The sequence below is a fragment of the Sciurus carolinensis genome, chromosome 16 (genome assembly GCF_902686445.1).
Source record: "Sciurus carolinensis chromosome 16, mSciCar1.2, whole genome shotgun sequence".
In the NCBI taxonomy this organism is placed as follows: Eukaryota; Metazoa; Chordata; class Mammalia; order Rodentia; family Sciuridae; genus Sciurus; species Sciurus carolinensis.
The window spans coordinates 48627813-48654562 of record NC_062228.1 but is presented as its reverse complement, the minus strand read 5'-3'; the positions used below and the strand labels follow the sequence as shown (position 1 = coordinate 48654562).

Sequence of the window (26750 nt, the reverse complement as noted above, 5' to 3'; positions counted from 1 at the left end):
ATGGATGGTCCTGAAATGAGGCTTTATTTGAGTCTGAAAAAGAAGTGAACATTCAAGCAAAACTGGGGCAGGTGACAGGTTGCATTTCTAAAGAGAGCTAAGGGAGGCTGAGGGTTGGGCAGATAGTAGGCTCTCTGGCTGATTCTCCTCGGCTGGCTCCAATTTAGGCTGATCCTCTTGGTTTTCCACCTTGGTGTCTACTTGGGAGGGGACCTTGGAGATGGCCTCGAAACTTGGCTGAGATGACAAGCTAAAGACTCTGGAAGACGTGGCGTAGGTGTAGTAGGATTCCGAGGCAATGATGTTATTGATCCTCCAGCGGAGGTGGCTGCAGGCCCTCACCACATAGGGCCACAGGAGGCAGATGATGATGTAGAGGATCACCAGGCCCACGAGCACACTGGCGGAAACCTGCAGGGCCCATACAGCAGGCACGGTGTGCACCCCGCAGACTGGACCCTGTGCCTCACCAGCGGGGCAGGTCCCAGACCACCACTCACAATGAGAAGGAAGAGGGCCCGCTTGGCACTGAGTGGGAGCCCATGGATGTGCAGCAGGAAGATGAGCTGGTAGTCGCAGTACGTGCTGTTGTCCACATCTCTGGTGGAGGATGGAATCCAAGATTGGGGAAGCAATCAAGCACCCCACAGGACACTCTCAACCCCCAACCTGACCACACATGGCGGCTCACCTGTTGCTCACCAGCACCTTGAAGTAGAATTCAGGGGGGAAGATGCCTTGGGGGGTCAAGTCATAGCATGGGGAGTTCTCCAAACACAGCCACCTGGGAGCCCAAATTCAAGCACTTGTGCTACCAACCATGGGTGCCAAGCTCTGATTCCTTCCTACACTGCACACGGGCTGGGTGAGCATGCCCAGTGCAGCCTCTGGCCTTCTTTCATCAACTCCTTTATCCATTCATCCAAGAGAGCTGCCTAGTTCATTCATTCCTCTCCTCCTGTCCTCAAGCCTCCATCTGCTCTTCCTGTTACGTGCATTCGTCTGGACTCTGGATCTCATACCTGTGGCATGCCATCTCCTCATTCACCCCTTGCTGCCTTCACTCACTAGTTACAAAGCCACACCTTCAGTCACGTGGTCTCCTTATTTGTTATTCAATAAATGGGCTGAACACTGTCAGGTGCAACTCCATGGGCTTGTTCATTTGACTTTGATTACTCATGGAGTTCCTCCGTTTCACTGCCTCTAAAAGAGTTATTGACCCCTATATGATAATTTGTTCCCTCATTGTTTCATTCATTAATGCTTCCCTTTAACTGTCAATGAATGTCTACATGAATTATTCATTTGTTCATTCTTTCATTCAGAAAATACTATGTTGAGTTTATATTCAGGATCTGATCCTGTAAAGGGAGACAGACCCCACAAGAGACAGTATCGGCTCACAGCAGTCAGGCCAGGATGGGGAGACACAGCAGGGAGTTAGGGATCGGGTGGGGAGGCATAGGCAGGGGACCGTTGGTGGGGAGTTAGTGGGGGCCAAGAAGAGGCAACTGTCCCAACCTGAAACAGTGGGAGAAGTACTACTCCTTGAAAGGGCATCTCATCTAAGTACTGAAGAAAGAGCAGGAGGGCCCAGCGTTCCAGACAGAGGGTCCCGCTCCACACAGATCAGCGCCCCCACCTCCCTTGAGGAACACAAAGGCAGTCAGCTGGCTGCAGGCTCTAGAAGCCTCTCAGAGGCATAAAGGGTGGTAGGCCTGATGTGCACGTGGGGGATCGAGGGCCCGTGCGCACTCACTCAATGCCCGAGTTTTCATAAGACATGATGTGGAAGGCCATATCCTGGGTGGTCCCCGCGGTCCTTGTGGTCCAGATTCTGCTATCAGTCCTGTGCAGGACCACGCGATTTCAGCCCGGGCAGAGGAACGCCTCCGTCAGCGCAGAGGGCAACCCTGTACTCAGGGCGGGATCTGGGGAGGGGCTTAGGCATATGGGCGGGGGCGGGGAGTCAGAGGTGGATGGGTTTGCAGCAAGAAACCCGCTTGGCTGCAGGGGCTGCAGGGGAAGGACCACAGATTGTGGGCGGGCTCCGCAGGGATTACTTGTCCAGGGGGCTGTTGTAGCGATAGATTTCCTCCTCGTTGTAGTCCACGATACTGCCCAGCGAGCGCCCGCCTCCCACCACTTTCAGCACGTAGCTGCCGGGAGCAGAGAGCAAAGGTGCATAGGGACCAGCCTGGGGTCGTGAGTACTGCATCCCTCCACCGCCCGCCTCTAGATGCCCCCGCCGCAGGCCGGTCTCACTTTTACCTGCCCTTAAAACTGCCAGAGTCTCCCGTTACCAAATCTTGAATCAAGAAGAAGGGGTAGAACACTGTGGAGTCAGAGGGGTCAGACCAGGAAGAGAAGAAATTAACTTGGTCCAAGGAGTGGATGGAGGACCAAGAGGGGCGGTAGGGGAGAGGATGGGGGAGGGGGGTGCGGGAGGGTGGGGGCGTTGGTGGACCGCGAGGAGGTGAAGGAGGGAAGAAGACCGGGCAGGGCAGAGCGGTGGGAGCAGGTGAACTGTGGAAAGAAGGGTCCAGACACACTGTCACGGAAGAGAAAGCAGGGCATCTCAGGGTCCTGGTAGATGCAGTCGTAGTAGTGTTTGTTCTTCAGGCGCATGTACTTCAGCGTGTAGGTGATGTCGAAGGCCAGGCGCTTGCCTGGGGGACAGCCGATAAACACTGGCACCATCAGGTTGCCCTGAGCAGAAGGAGAAAAGCCTCGTGCTGGGGACAGCCAGACTGGGACGCCGGGGCAAGGCCGGGGCAAGGAGCACACGTCCCTTTGACACACACCACCACCCCGCCTGGCTCTCTCCACAGAGTGATGTTCCTTATTATTATTCAAGCAATCTCCCCTCACTTTTTTTGATATAGGAGATTGAACCCAGGGTCGCTTAACCACTGAGCCACATCCCCAGCCCTTTTTACTTTTCTTTTGAAACCGGGTCTCCCTAAATTGCTTAGGGCCTTGCTAAGTTGCTGAGGCTGCCCTGGAGCTTATGATCCTCCTGCCTCAGCCTCCCGAGTCACTGGGTTTACAGGCCTGACTATCACGCCCAGGGAAACCATTTTTAATAACTTATGTAGCTCTTCCTAAATATAAGTCTCTCAGTGATGTTCTAAGAGCTTTACATAATCAAAGTCGCTTAAGCCTCACACAGCCCTGCACAGTAGAGACTAATTATCCTGTTTCAGAGATGGCAAAAGTGAGGCACAGAAAGGTCAAGCAACTTATCAATTATCCAAAGATGCACAGCTGTTAAGTGGTAGAACTGGAATTAGAACAGAGTGGCTTCTGAAACCTTTATGACGTGTAAGACCACTGACACTACACCCATGGAGCACCAAACTCCCAGTCATGTGATAGGTCTAAGCTTGAGTTTACAAACCTACAGGAGATTCAGTAAATGAGGGAAGCAGAGTCCAGGATGGAAGTCAGAGGTCAGGGACCCAGATGACACTGCCTTCAGAGTGAAGAGTCCTTGGGCCCATTTGGGGGAAGGGTACAGGAGTTTCACCCAACCATCAAAGGGACATAGGCATCCAGAGACGGTGGTCTCAGTTTGACAGTGGCTGGGAAGAGAGGCTGGTGGTCATAGAGTGAGCATTTTCCATTCCAGGCCTGGGCCAGACTTTCCAGCTATCAACTCACCCAATCTTTGGGAGGTCTAATGGGCATCTGAGAGTCAATCTGTCCAGAACATATCTTGGAAAATGGCACCTCTGTCCCTTCCAGCTGTTCAGGCTAAAAGCCTTGGCTTCATCCTTGAAACCCCTTTCACACCTACATTCAGTCCATCAATATATCCTGCTGTTTCTCACCTTCAAAATAGATCCAGAGAGCTAGGGGTGTAGCACAGGGCTATAGCACATGCCTAGGATGTGGAGGCCCCGGGTTCCATCCCAACATCACACCAAAGAACAGAAATCCAAAAGATCCAGAACCCACCCGTTGTCTCCTCCAAATCTTCAACTCCTTTGCCTCCATTCTCGTTTTGTCCAACCTGGTCCCCTCCCAGGTCTCCCTGCTTGTCTTCCCCTCCTCCATCTGTCCCTTACATGGCACGCAACCTGATGGACCCTGTGAACACCTGAGTCCCTCCTCTGCTCAGAGTCCCCCAGGGCCCAGACAACTGAACCCCTTTTGCTGCTCTGACCTCATCTTTCTCCATCTCCCTCCTCGCTCACCCAGATTCAGCCACATTTGCTCCTTTAGTTCATCACATGAAATCTCATGTAATCCAAGGGGCCTGGGGCTATCACAAGTGGACTTTTACTTCCAGGGTTATTCCAAGTCAGGAGGGAGGAGCCCCAGAGCCTTGTCTGCTGGAGAGTGGGCAGGGAGAACAAGAGCTCTGGGCCAGCTCCCTCCTCTACAGCTGCCCGGGGTTACTCTGAGTAGATGTCTGCACCTCTTTGAGCCTCAGCATTTGCCTGTGCACAAAGGAGATACTGTGCGTGCAAACTAGTGAAGAACCAAGAATCCAAAGGCATCAACACAGAACATGTGAGTGAGCAAATGAAGAGGTGTGTGTGAAAGTAAGGCCAAGCTGGTCATGGGGGCCTTGGTGCCAACTGGAAAAAGAAGCCGTGTCTCTGGGACACTTTCCTTCTCCTTACAGAAAAGTATCTGAAAGAACACAGCCTTTCACTTTCGGAAACTCGGATGGAGGAAAGGAGGGCATGGTGGGTGTATGAATGATGCAAACGAATGAGAAGGGTCAGAATTACAAGTACATTCATGGGATTCTAGGATGAGCACTGGGAATCAGCCCTGTGGAAACCCGACCCAGCCCCTTCCCTCCCACTCCTGGTCCCAGCACCCCAAGCTCCAATACTTGCAATCGGGGTCCAAGGTGTGTGTGCTGGAAGCAGAACCCGGAGGAACCCACCACCTGTGGGTAAGAGCAGGTGATGATGGTGGTACCCATGGGCCCAGTCATTCCCATCATCCCATGTCCCCTCCCTCCCTTCTAAGCTTGAACCACACCTTGACCATCAGGGAAGTCTTCATGAGGTGATGTCCACTAATGCCCTGGTCATAGCAAACGCTTTTATCCCTGAGAGTAACCTGGGGTAGGGGAAAAGGAACAGGCAGAAATAAAGGATATACAGGCCTGCCCAAGGATCCAGAGACGGTTCAAACACACTTTAGCTGGGGTGGGCGGAAACTAAAAGAAGAATGATAATGGGGCTCCGTTTCCTACGCATTAAAAAAAAAAAAGCCAGCGCCGCCCCAGTAACTCGGTGCCCACCCTCGTATCCCGGCTCTGTTCCAGGCCTCACCAAGAATAGCACCGAGTTGCGTTTAACAAGAACCCTCTGCTGCACCAAGGATTCCGTGCAGCTGGGGTCAGCCACCACCACGCCAACCGACACCCTGCTCCGCACCTTGAAGACACTGCCTGCCGGGGACAGAGGGAGGGGTTCAGGCCCAGCCCCTTGGTTGGTGCCGGGGTCCCAGACTCGCGCTTCCAGAAACACACTGGGGCCGCCCTCGCCCCGCCCCGTGGCCTTCACTTTGGCTGGGTTCACAGACCGACCACAGTGCCCATCTCGAAGGAGTGCCCGCGCGCGGTCAGGAAGATGGAGAAGTGGTATTCGGCGCCCTTGTCCAGGAAGATGCGCTCGGGCAGCCGGTAGGAGGCTTTGAGGTCGTAGACCTTTTCGTAACTGTCCATGTCGATGTGCACGCCACCCGCGCTCAGCCAGTTGCTCGCCAGGTAAGAGTAGTAATCCTGGCGGACAGGATGCGCCCCGCGAAATCAGCGCCCGCTCAGGGGTGTCTGAGCGCTGCCCCTTTCCCACTGCCAACTTTCTGCACTTACCTTGTCCTGTTTCTTGTTTTTCCACCAGCGCCAGGTGGGATCGTGCACTGGGTCCGCATAAGGCTGCAGGGACCGTGGGACACCGTGAAGGGGAGGGAACAGGGACCATCCTAGTCAAGCGGCAGCCGCAGATTCCTTCCCAGTCTTGGTTCCAGCCCATAACCCAAAGCAGAAGATAGGTATTCCAGCCCCCAAATCTGGCTTTCAGTTCAACCGACGCAATCCCAAAACCACTCTGCAAGGATTTTCGCAAGCCGGCCCCGCCTCCGGACCTCCCGGCCCCGCCCTTGGACCTCGGACACCAATCCGATTGCGCTCCGTTGCACAGGCCCGCGCTCTAGGCGGGTTCCCCCTGGGAGGGGTCTCAGCGTCCTGCAAGGGGCCCACCTTGTCGTACTTGGAGTGCAACCAGAGAAGGTAGTAGACGAGACCCTGATAGACCGCGAGTGAGTTCTCGGTGTGGAACCCCGAGGGATTCAAGACCATCGGGGGCCGAGCCAGGTAGCGCTCCTGGCGCGTGTAGGCCTGTGGGTTAGGCAGGTTCCCCAGGCGCATCACCTCGAACGGGCAGAAGTTGGTGAAGATGAGCGTTCGGAAGTTCCTGGGCAGCAGTCGGTGGCGTGGGGGGTGGGGGAGTGGGGGGGTGGACAGCTGATATCCACGCTCAGTGGATCAAGAGCCTCCCCAAGCCTCAGCCTCCCACCTCTGCTCTACTGGCTCCCCAGATCTAATCCAGCCCTAACCTTCTCGGCCTCAGTTCCTCTCCTCTTCAGTTCCCAGAGGCCTCTGGACCCTGGGCTGTCCCTCAGGCCAGAGCCCCTCCCCTCTATGGTTTCTATGGTTAGTCCCACTTGCCTGTTGACTTGACCTTCTGTCTATTCCATCCCATTGCTTCCTCAGCCCCAACCCACATATCTCTCCCCAACCCCACTCCCATCTCTAGCAGCCTACCTGGGTTCCTCTGACCCACCCTCTCTGCAGGTGACCAGAAGGATCATTATTACACGTGGTAAAATCTGGCTCTCTATCCCACCGTTTAGTCCCATCCATGGATCCCCGTGACCCTCAAGATGAAGTCCAAGTTCCTGTGAACACCATGCTCATCTTGTCCCCACCCCTCACCCCTCACTATTGTGCTCTTTCTGGCTAGTACTTTCTGTTCTTGAACACCCAAACTCCTTCCCGCCTCAGGCCTTTGCATGGTTGTCCCCCATGCCTCTCTCATGGAATGCCCTTCTCCACCTGTCGCCTGGCTAATTCCTCCTCAGCCTTCAGGTCAGAGCTCATGTACCTCCTCCCAGCCTGGGTGCTGTTCCTCCTCTGAGCTTCCAGGTGCAGAGCTCCCCATCCCAGCCCAAGGTCATCACTGGGATGCTTCGGTCCCACCCCCAGGATGGGAGCTCTCAGCCAGCGTGTGGCCCAGCCTTCTCACCCCTCTGGCTCCACGTGGTACTTGTTGTACTGCTTATACAACAGCACATTCTCCACTGGCACCTGCCTCTTCACCAGGTGGCCCTGCTGCTTTTGTATAAGATATACCAGCTGCAGAGACACAGTGGCCAAGTCAGCTGGTGTCAGCCCCCTTTGCCACCCCCATGTGCGCCCCCCTGAGAAGACCTGCTTGGCACCTGGTACAGCTTGTCCTCTTCATAAAAGAGAGTGACCATGGTCTCGTTGGAGGCATAGAGTGAGGACTCCTTCATCACCTGCAGGCTGACGTGGATGTCCCAGCCCTTGGACGGGAACAGCCTGCTCAGTTGGTAGGTGCCCTCCAGGAGGTACCAGATCTGAGGACCCAGCAGAGAGGTGTGTGTGCAGGCCATGGGGACCTCCTGCCCTACCTCTCCCTCAGTCCAGTGTGAGGAGCGAGGCTTGGAGTCACCTCCTGGAGAGGGACCTGAGGAGCCCACGGTGCCTTCTCTGTAGTGCCATCTCTCTACTTTTGGAGGCTGGTCCCAGCCCCGGCCCTACCATGATCGCCTCCCTCACTGCTTCAGTCTGCTGGAGTTTCTTTCACTTGCAACTGAAGCATCCCTAACATGTCACCCCCTGAAAACAGGGTTCCTAGGGCTCAGCCCTCTACCTTCTCACTCTGGGTAGCTTCCGGGGTCTCACCAGTCCCTGGGCCTGTTTCCCATTCTACACTATGGACACTGCTCTCCACACATCTGACTCTAGACCTCCTCTTCCTGCGCTTCAGCTGGGGCACCCCTCCCGCCTGCAGGCTCTCCCCCTCCAGGAAGCCCTCCCTGGTATGCACACACCCAGAGCAAGTCAGGTTCTCTGGGTGCTACTTCTCCCCTTGCCGTCCTGACCACAGTGAGCTGTCACTGTCTGGGAACAGGTCTGTATTTCCAAGTGAACAGCGATCATGTGAGGACAGGGCCCAGGACTGACCTTGTCACCACTGTGCCCCTAACACCAGGTCCAGGCCTATAGTAAGTGTTTAATATTCATGGAAAGAACTACTGCACAGTGGAATGACAGGGGCCTCCCCTGAAGAGGAGATCACTGCCCACTCGTCCACTCTGCTGGGTGACTTTGGAAAGGTTCCTAATCTAAATTCCAGGGCCCCATGGCTGGAGATGTGGCTCCCCAGAAGAGCACTGGCCATGCACGTGTGAGGCCCTGGGTTCAGTCCCAGCACCCAAAACTACAAACATGTGTAAGTTCCAGGACACTCAGTTATAAATGGAGCCTCTTCTGTCCTTCCCAAGGTTCCCAGAGGGTGGAGGGCTTGGGGGTGGCCAGAGAGGTAGCAGGGAGAGGGGCAGGGCAGCCCACCTCCTCAGTCTCGGTGACAATAACCACATCCCCTTGGAATGAATTGACCAAGTACTTGATGGTTGACTCCTTGGGGAAGTCCGCCAGGTAGAGGAAGTTTTCTGTGTTGTAACTGCAAGAGCAGATCCGGGGAACTCAGGGCACCGGGACAGCTGGCGTCCCGCGTGCCTGCTTCCCTGGCCCAGGCCTGTACAACATAGGACCCGCTGACTCCTTGTCTCCACTAGCCTTATGAACAAGCACCAAGGGAGCCTGGAATTCTAGCTTCTGTCCCCACCTTATATCCCCAGGGTGACCTTCTGCCCTGTCTCCATCTCTCCGTCTCCTCAAGGGTTGCTAGATGGGGAGAGTCTTAAACTGTCCCCAGAAAATGTTTTTCTATTGCTCGCAAACATTGGGTCCCACCCTAAGATTCCATTTTAAGAGCCGGCTCGCAGGGCTGGGGTTCTACTCAGAGACAGAGTGCTTGGCTAGCATGCACCAGACACCATAATAACCACACACGCACAGCTCCCCATCCCTGTTCCCCCACCCCTGTCCTGATAACTTCTGGATCTGTCCATCCTTTGAAGGCTTGGTGACTTCAGAAAGGGCCCTCACCCTAGTGAGGCTGAGCAGGCAGCACAGGCCTGGGCCGCTGGCGGGTGACAGGGCCTACCTCTGCAGGAGGAAGTTGCCCCAGATGAAGAGCAGGTTGTTGTACACATTGAAGAACAAGCCCTTGGGTACCATGGGAGTGTTGGTGTAGGTCTCCGTCCCCAGGATCATCAGGAACTCTAGGCCTCCAGCTGACCAAAGCAAGAAAGAGTACAGCAGAGAGGTGGGGGCGCCTGGGTTCCTTCCGGCCACCACCCTCCTGGGAAGGCACCCCTGCTCTCCCCTCGTACCATCAGGGATGAACAGTGGCATCGTATAGAGGATGTTCATCTCATTAGTTACTATAGGTGGGAGAACATGGTAAAATCTGAGAGCGGGCTTTCAAAACCAGCAGCGAAGAAGCACACCATCAACTTCCCGACTTCCCCGGAAAACCCTTCCCCTTGGCTTCCCACTTGGGCCTGAATTTCTTGAGGTGAACTATAAAAAGGTCCTGCCTCTGAGAGGACATAGTTCTGTTAGGGCGCAGGGCTTGCAGGTGGGGATCTGTGCAGTGCACGGCCTGTACAACTGTATCTGGTAGCCCTAGTCTCACTGCAGGTAAAATCAAGTCAAATCTTCCTGTGGGGCAAAAGGATTTCCAGACCTGGCTTCTGCTTACCACTCCAGTCTGGGTCCCTGTCTGCTCCCCCTCATTCCAGTCCCACTGGCTCCTCTCAGCGTCTGCAGCCCACTTGGCCTCTACTCTTTGCTCCACTCCAGCCCTCATCTAGCAAGTGCCCTTCTGTGAGGGGCACGTAGCCCGCAAGCTGGGCTCCGGATCCTTGCCACCCGCTTCCCTCAGCCATCGCCCTGGTACTCAGGTTGTAGTTGGTCAGTTGGTAGTATTTCTCATCACTCTTCTGGTAGTAGATCTCCACCAGCAGAATGAGAGTGTTTTCTCCCGAGATGAAGGTGGCCCAGGTGATGGAGCATCTGTCAGCTGAGGTGGGAGGGGAGAGTCGAGTGGCCCCATTTCTGTGAGGCCACATTCCTCTCCACCCATCCCCAAGACCGGCCTCCTGCCCGGTGACCCCACCTCCCTCCCACACCCTCAGTCCCGCCCTCCTGCCACAGGCCCCTCTGAGATGGATACCAAGGAGCCTTTGGCACATGGACTGATTCCTGGGCAGCAACTCGAAGGACACAAGGCCATCTGTGGAGCAAGGTAGGGTCCATGCTCAGCCCTTGCTGTCCCACCCTGGTCTGCCTGCAGCCCACCAAACCAGCTCCCCGTCCTGTCTTCCCCAAGCCTCTGTCCCTTAGCCCCTGGGACTCCAGGGAGCAGATCTCACCCTCTGGCCCTCACACCTGGCCTATCAGAGTATGTCTATCTCCATGGGTCACAGTAATGGGCTTCTGTCTGGGCATGTGACCCAGAGCAGACCAATCAGTGTATCGGGCTTGTGTTAGGGAACACAGGGCTGGGGTGAAGCACCTGCCCAGCCGGATCTCTTGGGGGTCATCTTTAAACATCATGAGCAGAGTCTCTACCTAAATATGAAGGCAAATCAGGGGGCTAATAATGATAAACCCCTCCATAGCACTCTGTGTCCCTAGTACTGTTCTAAGGGTGTGTGTATGTGTGTGTGTGTCCGTGCTTGTGAATGAGGACTGACCCTAGAGGTGCTTTACCACTGAGCTACATCACCAGACCTTTTTATTTTTTTGAGATAGGGTCTCACTGAGTTGCCTAGGCTGACCTCAAACTCATGATCCTCCTCCCTCAGCCTCCCAAGTCACTAGGACTATAGTCATGCACCACGCCTGGCCTAAGGCCTTTACATATGCCAGATTATTTAATCTTTATATTAACCAAAAGAAGTAGGTGTGAGTACCATCATTGAGCATGCAGTTGGGTTATGATAAAGCAGGCTTCCCCAGACCTGCAGTGAGTAGTTACTATACTACATTCGCTTGCCTAGAGGTGGAGTCCCGAGGATGTCATCTCAATCCCTGGGTCAGCCATGCCAGGAGCTGGGCCCCATTCTTTCATTTATGTAAATACACAAATTCTTTGTGCTTAAATGATTTTTTTTTCCTTTTGGTACCAGGTATTGAACTCAGGGGCACTAAACCAATGAGCCATATCCCCAGCCCTCTTCATTTATTTTGAGGCAGGACCTCATTAAGTGCTGAGGCTGGCTTTGAACCCGTCATCCTCCTGCCTCAGCCTCCCAAGCCACTGGGATTACAGGTGTGTGCCACCACGCCCAGCAAATGATTTTTAAATTGGGTTTCTGCCCTTTGAAACTAAACGCATCATGAGATACACAATACACCCTCCCAAACCTTATCTGTACAAATGCATAACCAGCTCCCCCACCCCTCTCCTCCCCCCAGGGACAATCCCGCAGCCTGGAACCTGTCCTGAGGGCATGTGGCAAGTGATGAGGACCTGAGTCGGGAGGGCACGGGGAGGCCTCACCTGTGATGGTCCCAAAATGGATGTAGCCCTCATGCTTGCCGGTGGTCAGGGCTATGATGTGGTCAGAGCCATTGCTACTGAAATACACGGGGCACAGTCTTTTGATACACTCGCTGGCCAGGACGCGAACCCATTTGCCTGGGGGTGCAAGCAGGAGGGCTCAGGCCCAGGCGGCAGGACCCAGTGCCTGGGACCCCCAGTCTCATTCTGCTGGCCTCAGTGAGACTATGATCCATCCTCTCTGGCTGGGACACATGTTCAGTGTGGTGTTTGGGGGCCCTGGGCAGTGGCACCAGCTATCTTTGAGAAAATCTCCCTGACCCATCCTCCATCCCTCAGGTCCAGATTGGGAAGACTCCTCTCTTGGACTCTTCTGACTACAGCAATTAATTGGTTCTGAACTGGATATATGACCAAGGTGGGAAAATCAGACCGTTCCACCCTGTAACCACTAACAAAAGGATGTTCTTTCCTGGGGCCACTGAGGGACACAAAAGTATACAACTGCTGGGAGATGGTAGGATCACCATGGCCTCTACAGGAAGAGGCTCACTGGCAGTAACAGCAAGCCCCTGGATTCAACTGTGCCTGAAACCAACAAACCATCAGCTATGTAAGCCAATACACATCCATTTTCCTTGGCTTAAGCCAATTTTAATTTGGTTCCTCCCACTGTCGGAGGACCATAAGAATCGGGTGCAGTGGAGTCCACCTGTAATCCCAGGGATTCAGGAGGCTGAGGCAGGAGGATCACAAGCTGGAGGCCAGCCTCAGCAACTTAGTGAGATCCTTCCTCAGAATAAAAAATAAAAAGACCTGGGAATGTAGCTCAGTGGTAAAGCACCCCTGGGTTCAATCCCTGGTACAAAGTAAAGGACCCTAAAAAAGGAAGAAAATTAAGACGCGGGGACATGTATTAGCAAATGTGATATACATCACAGCCCATTTTTCTATGATTCCATAACTGACATCTCTCTTTTGGTTGTGGGGGGACTGATAGAACTGGGGGAGGCTGGATCGGTCTCTTTCCCTCCGCTCAGCCTGGCCGCACATGGCCTCCTAGGCCGTCTTTCTCTTGGTTGGCCTCCCAGGATCTCCCTGCCCAGCACAAGGCTCTCCCGAATCCCTCTCATGCTCCCTCTTCCTGCAGCTGGCTCACAATTTCCAAGAAGGCCTGGGGAAGCCTGGCTGTGCCCCACCTGGCGAGGCTGGGGAAGGTCATTCAGGCTGGTGATGATTCGGTACAGGGGCGGGGGCGGGTCCCTCCCCACCACCATGGCAATCCCAGTCCCAGGTCCCGGCGGATGACCCCACTGACCCTCCCGGCTGCTCCAACAGTGGGTCCCCTCGCCTGAGGTGCCAAGGACCCCAGGCGCGGCCCCTGCCCAGCCTCACCACTGCTGTGGCTGCCCTCGTAGAGTGTGGAGTAGGTGCCTGTGAAGTAGTAGACCAGTTGGTTCTGCCGAATGAAGAGCGTGCTCTCCGTGGAGATGGCGTCATGGATGGTGGCTGAGAACTCAGCCTGGGGACAGTAGAAGGAACCTACCCAGCAACTGTCAATGCTCAACTGCAGGGGAGCAGAGGCTAGTGGTGAGCTGGTGACTTTGGCCTCAGCCCCATGTCCTGCCTTGGGGGTCAGGGTGGGGTGGTTCTTGCTCTAACTGCTTGGGATGGACACATGCAGTTCCCCAGGGTGCTCTCCCTGCTCAGCCTGCAGCGGCACATTGGTGGCCAAACATCTCCAACATGGGCCAGAAAAGCAGATGAGAGACCTGAGCCAGTTTGGGTATTATGTACCCCCTGGAGTTGAGCAGTGCACAGCATGCCCAACGGCACTCAGCGGTCCCTGTGCCCCTCACTATAGTCAAGGCTGTATCCATGTGGATGTAAAACATCTCATGCTCACACTTCCGCTCTACCTTAACTGTCAGGTTAATACGACCTAAATCTAGTGACCAGTTAATTACTAACGCTGACGATATCATTAACAGCAGGACAGTGGAGGGTTCTTAGATTCTAGGAGACTGACTCTAAAGCAAGTTTCTAGAGCTCACTACCGGCTTATAGGCAACATGGACTAATACAGAATGAACTGCCCCCATTCACATGCTGAACCCTTAACATGACTATGGAAATGGCAACCTTAGGGAGGCAACTAAGAATAAATGAAACTGGGGATGGTGGCACACGCCTGTAATCCTGACGGCCCAGGAGGCTGAGGTGGGCCGATTGCAAGTTCCAGGCCAGTTTGGGCAACTTGGTGAGACCCTGTCTAAAATGAAAATAAAAAGGGCTGTGATGTGGCTCCATGATAGAGCGCCCCGGCTTAAATCCCTGGCACTGAAAAAATAATGTGGCTGGGGTGTAAACCCTGGGTTTGGTCCCCACACCACCAGCACAAACACAGCGAGAAAAGAGGAAAGCCCGGTGCCGTGGCGCACACCTGAAGTCCCAGCGGCTCAGGAGGCTGAGGCAGGAGGATCGCGAGTTCAAAGCCAGCCTCAGCAACTTAGAGAGCCCCTACCTCGAGATAAAAAATAAATAAAAAATGGGCTGGGAATGTGGCTCAGTGGCTAAGTGTCCCTGGGTTCCATCCCTGGTATAATAATAATAATAATAATAATAATAATAATAAATATTTCAGAAAAAAAGGCAAAATATTGTTAGTTATTAAGGTTAGGTTCATTGTCCTTCTCTCTCCTTTGGTGTGTCTGAAAATTTTCCCTAAAAAGGAATTTTCTAATGTTTTTCAGTAAAAAGTATAAATCAAAGCAAAACTCTATCTAGGCTGTGCTGCTGAAATTCCAGCAAGTCAAGGAAAAAACAGTGAATTTCCCACTTCTTCCCCTATTAACATCAGAAGAGTCCCTGAAAATATCATCCCCAAAAGAGTCTTGTCAGCCGCCCAAAGGGCAAAGGTCACTGCTGCAGCAGTTTCCGGCATAAAAAGCTTGTGGCTTTGATGAGTCGCCATGTTAACCTGCGGTCCTGTTGACAACGTTCAGGTTGACGCTGTTTTCTGGAAGATTTCCTTTGTGAAATCAGTTACTCATTTCACTTCCCTGTTCTCCTACATCCATGAGCAAAAGGGAAGCTGAGGCTCTGCTGGAATTTTTTTTTTTTTTTTTTTTTTTAGCAAAGATTGGGGTTCTGACTCGTTTAATTTTGGGGAGGTTACAGGGAATTGAACCCAGGGGCGCTTAACCACTGAGCCACATCCCCAGCCTTTTTTTGTGTTTTATTTAGAGACAGGGCCTCTAGAGTTGCTGAGGCTGGCTTTGAACTTTCGATCCTCCTGCCTCAGCCTCCTGAGCTGCTGGGATTACAGGCGTGCGCCACCACACCAGCTCCAACTCATTTAATTTCAAAAGCACTGTGTTGGGTTCCCCTGGATTATGTTGGGGGAACAAATGCCTGAGCCACCAGGAGGGAGCGTTGGGGCATGTAGGGGAAGCTCTTTCCCACTGGATGTGGTCCTAGGAAGACAAGGCCCCTCAGCCTTTGGTGCCAGAGGATAGAAATATTTTGAACAAGTCAAGACAGAGGAATGAGGTCCAAGAGATGGAGAGAGAAACCCAGGCTTGGTGGTGACGTTGTTAAAACTCCTGGGTCAGGCTCAGCAAGAAGTCCTGAATTCTTTCATTTAATTCTCTTTTATTTTGAGACAGGATCATGCTATGTTGCTCAGGCTGACTTCAAATTGCTGGGCTCGGGGACCCTCCTGCCTCCTGTGTGACTGAGGCTCCAGGCTCCTCCTCCATTCTGGGCAGTATTCTCCCCATACTCCCTGGTACCCTGGTTTAGCAGCCATGTGGTGTCCAGCCCCCTCTGGCTGGGCGGTCACGGATGGAATGGGAATTTGCTTACGTGCACCCACCCACTAGATCCATTTTTCTGCATAAACCAACCAGGGCTGTAGCTCAGCGGGTGGCTACAGTAATGCAGTAACTCATCCAAACGCATTTTTTTGGGGGGTGCTGGGGATCGAACCCAGGGCCTTGTGCTTGCAAGGCAAGCACTCTACCGACTGAGCTATCTCCCCAGCCCCTCCAAACGCATTTCTGCCACTGAAACCCAAGAACCTGACTTCAGATGCTTCTTCCCCATTCTGGGACAATACGGGCCTGTGACTCCTAATTTGAAACTTTCAGGGTCAGGTGTAAGTCAGTGCTGAATTTTCCTCAGTGTAGAAGGCACTAAGGCACATATATACCATTCGTGATGGATGCTATTAACTTACCTTCACGATGATTTTACAAAATAAATATAAATGTAAATACTATTCCCATTTCACAGATAGGAATCTGAAGCCAAGGAGGTAACTTGCCCAAGGGTTAGTGAGGAAGTGGGAGGACTAGGATTTGAAACCGGGTCACCTGGCAGGAGAACCTTCCTTCATGCTATCTGGTGGGGACTGGTGTCTTTGGGGTCCCATTCTGCAGGCCCCCCATTTGAGAGCTGAGGCCCAGCTCCCTTCCAGAGACCCCAGCCTGCTGTCTGCCCTGCACCACTCACTTCCACGAGAGAGAATTCCTTGAAGTTGGTACTGGTCATTATGAGGGTCTTCTCGTTGGGAATGCCACCCAGGATGAGCACGGGTGACTGGTCCACATTGTACCACAGGGGTCTCGATGGGACATTCACAAAGTATCTGAGCTTCAGATCAAAGAGCTGCCAGGGAGAGACAGGAGGGCTGCTCAGCACTGCTCACCCATGGCTCCCACTCAGGGAAAAGCCAATCCTTGCCCTGACCTCGTGGCCCCCACAGTTTGCCCCCCTGCCTCCCTGACCTTACTCCCCACCACTCTCCCCACCCTCTTCCAGTCCCATTGGCCTCCTCCTTGCTTCTCAAATATACCAGACGCGCTGCCACCTCAGGGCCTTTGCACAGGCTGTTCCTCCTGTATGAGATGACCTTGTCGCAGCATAAATGTGAACCCCTCCTCACCTCCTCCATAGTTCACTTAAACCTCAGCCTTCTCAACAGGCCCTCCTTGATTCTATCAAACATGGCACTCTCTTCCCGAACTGACCCATTCCCCTCGGCCTGTTTGGTTTCCCTCCTGAGTGCTTAGCCATCTTTAACCTACAATGGAATGACCTTGATTTTCACGCCCTTTGGGGTCATACTGTTTAGTGCTGCACTGAGCACTCAGGACATGCACGCAGTGACGGGGCAGAAGTCAGGCTTAGTTTTAAATCTCCTTCCACATGTGCGTGCGGAGACACTATGGGCGAACGGTCCCCTCCCTTCCTGGCCTGTTTGTGCCTCACTGAAGTGGGTGTGAGGGCACCTTCCCCAGGCTCGCTCTGGTGTCCCCAGGAGAGCACTCCTCCTGGGCCTGGTGAGAGGTGCTCTTGGTTGGGAGTAAGCGGGGCGCCTGGCCAAGGCCCGGTCGGCCCAGAACCCATGTCTTCTACCTTTCTGGCTGCCCGCAGGGGCCCCTCACCTCATCTCCCACTGTGAACTGGATTTTGTCTCCCTCCATCTTCAGGAAGCCGTTGATATTCACGTGGAACCTGGCACGCGTGCGGGGCAGGTGGGGCAGGGCCAGTTCAGGGGCTCACCCAACAGCTGGAGGTCACCTTCCCGGATTGCCTGGCTCCCTGGGGATGGGACCAGGGATTCCTCCCAGAATGTCTCCCACCACCACCCCGGCCTCGGGCAAAGGCACCTTTGGTTGGGAATGATAGGACCCACGCCATTGCTGCTGACGTCCACACGCATGACCACGCTGCCGTTCTTGATGGGCATGGGCGTGTACCAGCTCATGACACACACCTCCGTTGCCGGGCACGGCTCTGCTGGCACAAGGGGGCAGAGGTACTGGCGCCTCCCGGGAGTTCCCTCCAGCCCAGAACACCCTGGGGAGCCCCCTGCACGCCCTCCCCAGCCAGGGGCCCACCTTTGCTGCGGAAGGGGGCTGCCTCCATCTGGATCTGCAGCTGCTCTATCTTCCAGCGGTAGAAGTTGGCTGGGGCCTGGAAAGTGACCAGCACTAGAGGCTTCAGCCCTATCAGGTGGCCCCTGCGGACCAGGTCCTCGGAGTCCTGAGGGAGAGATGGCCCCACAGGCAGACCCCTAAGACAGTTTCTGGGCCCTCTGGGTCCCCCCTGCCTCAAGCCCCCTTTAGTGGCCCGTATTCCTGGGTGGGTCGGGGAGGGCGGGCTGTGCGCCATGGGAAGGTCAGAGGATGGGGCTGGAGTGGAGGAAGGAGCAGGTGAGGAGGAGCAGGGAGGGAGTCGGGGGTGGGCCTTGGGACAGAAGGGGTGTGCAGGGGTGTCTGGGGAGGGTAGTGGGCAAGGCAAAGTGGAAAGAGCACAGCGGGAGGGCTCGCAGCAGCCCCCGGACTCCAGTGTGCCCAGCGCCCACCAGGGACTTCCAGCTCACTGCCTGGGAGAGCAGCCAGGTAGGGGGCCTGGGGTCTGAGGGTGAGCCCGGGAGGGACTGTTAGAAAGGGACTGAGGAATAGGGTGAGGTGCATCGGGACAATCTCCCGGATGTGCCAGAATCCTGGCGGCGCTGAGGGCCAGCAGGGCTTTGAGGGCAGTGGCAGGAGGGACGCAGAAGTGTTACCTGTGAGCAACAGCACAGGCACGCCTGGCAGCACCCGGCAGAAGGCCTCACTTGGGCTTGGGGCTGAGGAGTGGGGCAAGGGGAAGGACTTCACGGTCAGACCTCCATTGCCAGAACCTTCATCAAGGGATGCCTTGGCCAGGGTCTTTGACCTCCACCTGTCTCTGACCCTGCCTTGAGGCTCCCAGGCACAGGGGAGTGGGTGCTGGTGGGGCAACAATGGCAGCAGCCCCTCACAGTCTCCCTGCTCCCACCTGAGCCAGGAGGCCCAGCCAGATCACACCCCTCCTCTGCTCAGAGACTTCTTTTTTTTTTTTTTAATTTTTATTTTTTGGTACTGGGGATTGAACCCAGGGGCACTTACCCACTGAGCCACATCCCCAGCCCTATTTTGTATTTTACTTACAGACGGGGTCTCACCAAGTTGCTTAGGCTGGCCTGGAACCTGTGATCCTCCTGCCTCAGCCTCCCCAGCACTGGGGTTATGGCGTGCGCCACTGTGCCTGGCTTGCTCAGAGCCTTCTTGAGACCCAAGTCACTCAGAGTCAAAGCCATATCTTCACCATGGCCCATGAGGCCTTAAAAATCTTCCCCCATAACCTCCCTGGCCTCTCTCCTCCTGCTCACTCTGCTCCATCCACAGGAGCCTCTTCAGGGCTCCTTACACATCCACCTCTTTCCTATTTCCTGGTCACTGCTCTGGCAGTTCCCTGAGCCTGGAGTGCTTTTCCCCGTCTCCCTCCTGGTGGTCCCTTTTCATCCTCTGCTCAAGCCTCTTCAGAGAGACCTCTCCCAGTCACTGCCCCATGACAGTGGCCAGCTGCTTGCCTTTTTTCCTTTCTTTTTGGAGATTGAACCCAAGGGCACTCTCCCACTGATCTACATCCCCAGACCTTCTTATTTTTTTTATTTTGAGATGGGTCTTGCAACCGGGGATGGTGGCACATGGCTGTAATCCCAGCAGTTCAGGAGGCTGAGGCAGGAGGTTCACAAGCTCAAGGCCAGCCTCAGCAATTTAGCAAGACCCTGTCTCTAAAAATAAAAAGGGCTGTGCATATAGCTCAGTGGTTAAGCATCCCTGGGTTCAATCCCTTCTACAAAAAGAAATTTGAGATGAGGTCTTGAGAAGCTGCCCAGTTGGTGTTGAGCCTGGGGTTCTCCTGCCTCAGTCATCTAAGTCAGTTAGGGTTACTGGTGTGCGCCACTGCACCCGGCCTGCCCCCTCTCCTTTCTAAAGTATCACCTCATTTTATTTTTTTCTTTACATTTCTCTACAAAATTATTTTATGTACTTGACTCCTGGGTTGCTTCCTGGTAGACTGAATCTGCAACGAAAGCGTGATCGTTTGTTTCCCTTTGGCCGTGGTTTTAAGTGTGCTGATCCCTAAAGGCTTGTGTGCTCAGAGCTTGGCCCTCGTGGTGACACTGGCAAGTGGTGGAACCAGTGCAAGGTGATAAGGTCTTTGGGGACCTAATCCTTAAAGAGATTAATGCTGGTCTCCCAGAGCTAGTTCTCAAGAAAGGGAGGTGTCATAGAGCCAGGCTTGCCCACAGGATTGGTCTTTTCTGCACACAACAGTTTGCCTACCCTCTTCTCCGCCATGTTGTGACAAGGTGACCCTCACCAAAGGCTGAACAGATGGCACCATCATCTTGGAGTTTCAGTGTCCAAAACTGTGAGCTAAATAAGCCTCTTTTCTTTATAAATACCCAACTTTGGGTACTTTGATACAGTAACAGAAAATGGATTCATTTACCACTGTACTACTTCTAACAAAAAGAGGCCTCATTCATAGTAGGTGTTGAATGAACAGAAAGAGGTATTATTTCCACACTTTTATTGCTAAGAAGAGAAGGTTCTTGGGGTAAAATACTTAGTAATATGTTGCTAATATTCACTGAACCCTTACTATCAACCAGGCACTGTGCTAAGTGTTTCATATATGTTTAATCATATTATGAAGTGGATATGATTATGATCATAACGTTATTAAGGATGAGGAAATTTTGACACAGAGAGGTTAAATAACTTGACTTAGATCACACAGTTTTTATGTGGCAGAGTTGGACTTTGAACCCAGGCAGCCTGGCTCCCAAACAATGAACAAACTGTATTTTCTACCGTACTTTTCCAAGTGAACATTAGTTGATTACAGACACAAACCTAGGTGGTGAAGTTCTGAACCATAATACTCTACTATCCTCAAAAAACTTACTTGAAAAAAATATGTAGAAAAGGAAGAACAAAGTTGTAGGACTCCAACTTCCCAATTTGAAAACTTGTTACAAAATTACCATAATAAGAGTATATGGTACTGGCATATGAATAGCATATAAATCAACCAGGTAGAATTGAGCCCAAAAAAGTCTTTCATTTATTGCCAATTGATTTTTTTGGATGTTGATAGACCTTTATTTTATTCATTTATTTATATGCAGTGCTAAGAATCAAACCCACTGCCCCACACATGCTAGGCAAGTGCTCTACCACTGAGCCACAACCTCAGGCCCTGCCACTTGATTTTTGACAAAGGTACCAAGATAATTCAATGGGGAGAGAATAATCTTTTCAATCAATGGTAGTGAGATAATTGGATACTCACATATTGGATTCCTACCTCACACTTTATACAGAATAACTCAAAATGGATCAAAGACCTAAGTGTAAAGAGTCAAAACTAAAAATCTCTTAGAAGAAAATATAGGAGAAAGGCTATATGACCATTGGTTAGGCAAAGCCTATGACACCGTAAGTACAAACCACGGAAGAAAACTCATTTGTCTGGGCGCAGCGGCACAGGCCTGGAATCCCAGTAGTTCGGGAGGCTGAGGCAGGAGGATCATGAATTCAAAGCCAGCCTCAGAAACTTAGTAAGGCCCTAAGCAACTCAGTGAGACCTGTCTCTAAGTAAAATACAAAAAAACAGGCTGGTGATGTGGCTCAGTGGGCAAGTGCCCCTGAGTTCAATCCCTGATACCAAAAAAACAAAACAAAACAAAACAAATCTAGGCAACTTAAAGAGAACCAGTCTCAAAATAAAAAAGGGCTGGAGATGTGGCTCAGTAGTTAATCTCCCCTAGGTTCAATCCCTGGTTAAAAAAAAAAAAAAAAAAAAAAAAAAAAAAAAACTTACAGCCAGGTGTGCTGTGCACACCTGTAAACCCAGTTAATTGGGAGGCCAATGCAGTAGGATTGAAAGTCAAGGCTAGCCTGGGCACTTGGTGAGGCAAGACCCTATCTTGAAATAAAACATCATTTAAAAAGGCCTGGGGACGAAGCTTAGTGGTAGAGAGCGCCCCTTGGGCAATCCCCAGTGCTGCAAGCAAAACAAAACAACAACTGTCACAACTCAACAAAACAATTTAAATGGGTAAGTGGCACACCTGTAATCCCATAACCCAGCTATTCAAGAGGCTGAGGCAGGAAGATGGCAAGATGGCAAGTTTGAGGTCAGACTGGGCAAGTTGGAAAGATCCCATCTCAAAAATTATATTAAAAAAAAAAAAAAAAAAAAAGACTGGGCTGTAGATCTGTACATCTGGTAGGCCCCAAGTTTAAAACCTAGTATGAAAAAAACAAAAAACAAGGCAGGTGCTGTGGCCCTTGCCTGTAATCCCAGCAGGACAGGCACAAGGATCCAAAGTCTGAGGCCTGCCTCAGGAACTTAGTGATATCTGCCTCAAAATTAAAAAAAGAAATAGACCTGAATAGACATTTTTTTCCAAAAAGAGATAAGTGGCCAATCAAGTACATGAACAGATGTTCAACATCATTAGTTATAAGGAAAAGGAAAACCAAACGCATAAGATTCTACTTCAAAAAAAAAAAAAAAAAAAGATTCTACCACACTTTTAGGCACCTAATATATCCCTAGGGGGACACTGGGAACTGTACCTACATAATCTTCTTGAATCCTTAAGGCCCCCAGGATTTCATAGCATCATCACTATTCAAATGTTAAAAAGATGAGAGCCTGACATGGTGGCACACACCTGTAATCCCAGTGACTCGAGGTTGAGGAAAGAGGATCCCAAGTTTGAGACCAGACTCAGTAATTTAGCAAGAACCTAAGCAATTTAACAAGACCCCGTCTCAAAATTAAAAAATAAAAAGGACTGGGGATATGGCTCAGTGGCCCCTAGGTTCGATCCCCAGTCCAATAAATAAATAAATAAATAGTCAAAGACAGAGAAATTGAGACTGACAGAATCAGCCAACCCTTCACTACACCCACTCACCTGTCCATGACAGGAATAGTTGATTTTCAGGTAGTAAGGAAAACCCAAGTATTTCTGCAAAGAGAGGTGAGTGAAATATGCAGAGCCAAGTGGAACACAGGTTCAGGACTCCTCTGGTTCAATTGATCCTGGATCCCTCACCTCGCGCCGGTCGATGGGTGAGTCCACCAACATGTTGAACACATTGCGCACTGTGTCTACCGGCTCTTGATGAAGGAAGCGATCACTCTCTAAGTTCTCGCCCACCCTCTGGAACTTGTTCAAGGCAACCTGCCAAGTGCACTCCTGGAAATTGTGGATGAGTGCCCACAGCTTCCACGGCCACGGTAGCACCGCGAGCAGTGCCCACAGCACCCTCAGAAGTCGGACTCTTAGCCACACAGGGCTGGCAGGGGACATGGCTGGGTAGCGCACAATGTAGCTAGAACCTGGAGAACGCGGGGATCAACACCGGCGTGCAAGACAGCACTTTGGGATTGACCTCGATGATCCCGCCCTGCTACTGCTCCTGCACTTCGTTTCAACCCTACACCTGACTCGGACCCTGCTCTTGCGCCCAGTCCCACATCTGCTCTTACTCCTGGCTCCGCCTCTGCGCTTGCTCCTGGCTCCGCCCCTGCTCTTGCTCCGGTCTCCGCCCCCGCTCCTGGCCCTGCCCCCGCCCTTGCTCCTGGCTCTCTCCCGGCTCTTGCTCCTGGCTCGCTCCCGGCTCCTTCTCCAGGATCCCTCCCGGCTCTTGCTCCAGGATTCTTCCCGGCTCTTGCTCCTGGCTCCGCCCCAGTTTTTGCTCCTGGCTCCGCCCCAGCTCTTGCTCCTGGCTCCACCCCAGCTCTTGCCCCTGGATCCCTCCCAGCTCTTGCTCCTGGATCCCTCCCAGCTCTTGCTCCTGGTCCCAGCCCCCCACTTGCTGCGGGCCCCAGCCCTGCTCTTGCTCCTGGTCCCAACCAAGTACTTGCTCCGGGCCCCAGCCCTGCTCTTGCTCCTGGCCCTGTCCTTACTTGGGTATCTCGTTTCGCCCCGCCTCCTCGTCTCTCCCCGTAACTTTGCTCCGCTCTTGTTTCTTGCTCCGCCCGCTCTTAGTATTCCTCCCCTGCTCTTCACTAAGTCTCTGTTTCTGTTCCTCGCTCTGACCGAACCCCTCCTATTTTCTCCTTTTCTGCTCCAACTTGTGATCACACTCTTGTTCTTGCCCCTGGCTCTCCCATCGTTTCTTGCCCGACTCCCACCCTTCTTTTCGCACCGTCCCTTTCTCCTCCCTTGAGCCTTGCTCAGCAAACGGGTCCTACCCTTGGTATCGTCCCTCTCCGGGTCCCTGTCTCGGGTCTTCACCACGCCCCGCCCTTTCCCCTGTCCCCGACCCTGTTTCTTGCCTGGGGCTTGCTCCTCACTCTGCTTCTTACCCTTGCCCCGACCCGGTTCTTCAACCCGCTGCTTTTCGACCCTCCCTTTCCCCTGGTCCTTGGCGAGCTGTTCTTCCCGCGCCTGCTCCTCGCCCCGCCCTCTCCTCTTTCCCCGCCCCCTTTCTACGCCCCGCCCCCTTTCCTCGCCACGCCACGCCCCGTTAGAGACCCTCTCCTCCCCACCGGGTCTCTCTTCGCCCCACGCTTTCTCCTCGCCCCGCCCCTTCTCATTAGAGACCCTTACTTCACCCTGGGCTTTCTCCTCTCCATGGCATCTTTGCTCGCCACCCGCCTTATTCGCGTCCCGGAATCTCTCCTCGCCACGGGATTTCTCGAAACGGGTCTTTCCCTCGCCCCAGGATCTCCCCTCGAAACGAGCCTTCCACTCGCCGCGGGATCTCTCCTCGCCTCGGGGCTTCTCTTGGGCCCTGGATCTCTCCTCGCCAAGGGCCGTCCCCTCGCCCCTGAATCTCTCCTCGCCACCGGCCTTCCCTTCGCCGCGGGCCTTCCTTTCGCCTCGAGACCTCTCCTGGACCTGCGCCCTCTCCTCGTTCCACGCCGGCGCTGACTTCTCAAACCTCCCCTTCTCGAGCCGCGACACCTTCCCCCTCCACCTCTGCTCTCCAGCCTTTTCCATGCTCCGAACACCTACCTGCTCTACGCTCCGCCTCTCCTAGCCCCGCCCCTACTCATCGCCCTGCGTCTGCCCTTAACCACGCCCTGCTCTTCGCCCCGCCTTTTCTCCACCCCTCTCCTGCCTCTCGCTTTCCCTTCTCTGCCGCGTCCCTGCCTTCCCCTGCCTTTCCCCGCCTTACCGCCCCCTCCCCTCCCCTCCCGTTACTAGCCCCTCCCCGCCCCCCGCATCCCCCCTGGGATGGCACCGCCCTCTTCTCCCCGCCCCGCGGTACCACTCACCTGGTTAAAACCGGTCAACCGTTGCTTGGCAGCGCCTGTCCCGCCCCGGTTTGCCCAGTCACAAAATGGCCGCCCGCACTTCCATAACCAACTTCCGCCTTTCCCGAGACAAGCCTGCGTGACGCCCGGTCTCCACCGTAACGCGCATTCCCAACCGACGCTAAGGTTTGGGGGCGGGGCTCAAGCGTCCGGGTAAGTGCCTACGGAGGGCACTGGAAATGGGGAAGTTTGTGCTAGGAATGCCTTCAAATAGTCCCCAGTGACTGTTCTGGCAGCAGGCATCATTCCTACTTGTCCTTCAACTCAAAAAGAAATCTGGTCTCCTAGGGATCTTGTGGGAATGAATTAACCTTCGGCTTAACATTGTCTTATGCAAAATGTGGACATGGTCATCCATCTCATACATTATTGTGGGAAGCCAACAAAATAACACCTGAAGAGGGAAGCACAAGTAAACCGTCGATAACTCAACAGTTGTCATTTGTATTTTGGTGCCTGACAGTTAAGGACTGTTAAATGTACAGAAGGCCATTAGTTTCAACTGAGCTTTTACACTAAGGTCCAACTTCAAACCAAAATGGAATCACTCCTGCTTAAGTTCCAAGTCACCTAAATGAAACCGAGTTGTTTATGTGACCTGAGCAATAATGGGAAATAATAGTCAAATTCCCGAACACACTGATTTTAACTGGGAGTTCCCTCTACTTTTTTCACCTTTTATTTATATATTTTTGGTACTGGGAGTTGAACCAAGAGGCACTTTATCACTGAGCTACATCCCCAGGCCTTTTTTATTTTTTTATATATTTTTTAGTTGTAGATGGACACAATACTTTTATTTATTTTTTATGTGGTGCTGAGGACCAAAACCAGTGCCTCACATGTGCTAGGCAAGGGCTCTACCACTGAGCCACAACCCCAACCCCCTCCTTTTTTTTTTTTTTTTTCTTTTTTGATGGGTCTTATCAAATTACTAAGACTGACCTCAAACTTGCAATTCTCCTGTCCAAGCCTCACAAGTAGTTGGAATTACTGGCTGCTTTAACATTTTTTCTTTTTTCTTTCGGTACTGGGGTTTGAGACCAGAGGCACTTTGCCACAGAGCTACATGCCAATCCATTTTATTTTTTTATTTTGAAACAGGATCTCACAAAGTTGCTTAGGGCCTCCCTAGGTTGCTGAGGCGGGCCTCAAACTTGCCATCTTCCTCCATCAGCCTCCAGAGTAGCCTGGGATTACAGGCCTGCACCCCCACAGCTGGCTGTTTTAACATTTTCAAGGAAAGTATTTTTGAAACAATCTGCCCAGTTTTTGTTCTCTGTTTCTGCTGTCCTCAGCCATCAGTCTCTATCTTTAAAGCCAGTCTTCTCCGCTCTGGTCATGGGAGCTTGCATTTTATGTGTTGATTCTGAAACTGTGGGATGACATGAATAAACCCTCTGGCTTCACTTGTTTCTAGTTACTTCTTTTAGTCGATTTAAAAAATCATTGACATTAGGGACTGGGTTGTGCCTAGCATGTGTGAGGCACCCGGTTTGATCCTCAGCACCACATATAAATAAATGAATAAAATAAAGGTCTGTCAACATCTAAAAGATATTTTCAAAAAAGTCACTAACATTAGAGGTCATGTAGCTGAGTGATATATTACTAGTCTCCCAGTAGTTTTTGCTGTAAATAACAACTCACATGGGGTGGTGATCATGGGTGCCTAGGGTACTTTTCAGGGACTTGAAAGTTACTTTTGTTGAAAGCTATGGTTCTTCACTTGGGTCTGCATAAGTGTTAAATGGGTGACTTCTTTGATGTCGGGAGCCATTTTCTGGACATGTGTCCTGTCAAAATCAGTCTGGCATGTGTAGACCACTGATGACTTCACCTACAATAAGACACCCCCTTGCCTTAAATCACCCTGTTTCTTTCTCCCAT

At 52.7% G+C, this 26750-nt stretch overlaps 1 protein-coding gene and 1 non-coding gene across 6 annotated transcripts; both read right to left on the bottom strand.

Moving 5' to 3' along the window:
- Positions 1–16: 16 nt before the first annotated feature.
- On the bottom strand, positions 17–24535 carry Catsperg (cation channel sperm associated auxiliary subunit gamma). 5 transcript variants are annotated; one of them, XM_047528091.1, is made up of 29 exons: positions 24151–24535; positions 22648–22934; positions 22507–22560; positions 17597–17741; positions 17366–17492; positions 17141–17210; positions 16206–16361; positions 13086–13257; positions 11691–11828; positions 10359–10418; positions 10083–10205; positions 9514–9564; positions 9285–9414; positions 8627–8738; positions 7471–7629; positions 7275–7384; positions 6230–6443; positions 5843–5905; positions 5554–5752; positions 5301–5419; positions 5005–5085; positions 4853–4909; positions 2556–2712; positions 2275–2338; positions 2067–2162; positions 1763–1852; positions 692–784; positions 501–600; positions 17–411 (listed from the first exon to the last, which is right to left on the bottom strand). In XM_047528091.1, the coding sequence occupies exons 2-29, from the start codon at positions 22903–22905 to the stop codon at positions 88–90; spliced, it is 3522 nt and encodes a 1173-aa protein (XP_047384047.1). In that variant the 5' UTR covers positions 22906–22934; positions 24151–24535; the 3' UTR covers positions 17–87. The 5 variants fall into 5 exon arrangements, with proteins under 5 accessions (XP_047384047.1, XP_047384046.1, XP_047384048.1 ...); XM_047528090.1 differs by lacking the exon at positions 24151–24535 and having other exon boundaries at positions 22648–23184; XM_047528092.1 differs by lacking the exon at positions 24151–24535 and having other exon boundaries at positions 17597–17672; positions 22648–23184.
- Positions 15659–15732, bottom strand: Trnaa-ugc (transfer RNA alanine (anticodon UGC)). The gene has a single exon. It is a non-coding gene; the product is annotated as a tRNA-Ala (tRNA).
- Positions 24536–26750: the final 2215 nt, after the last annotated feature.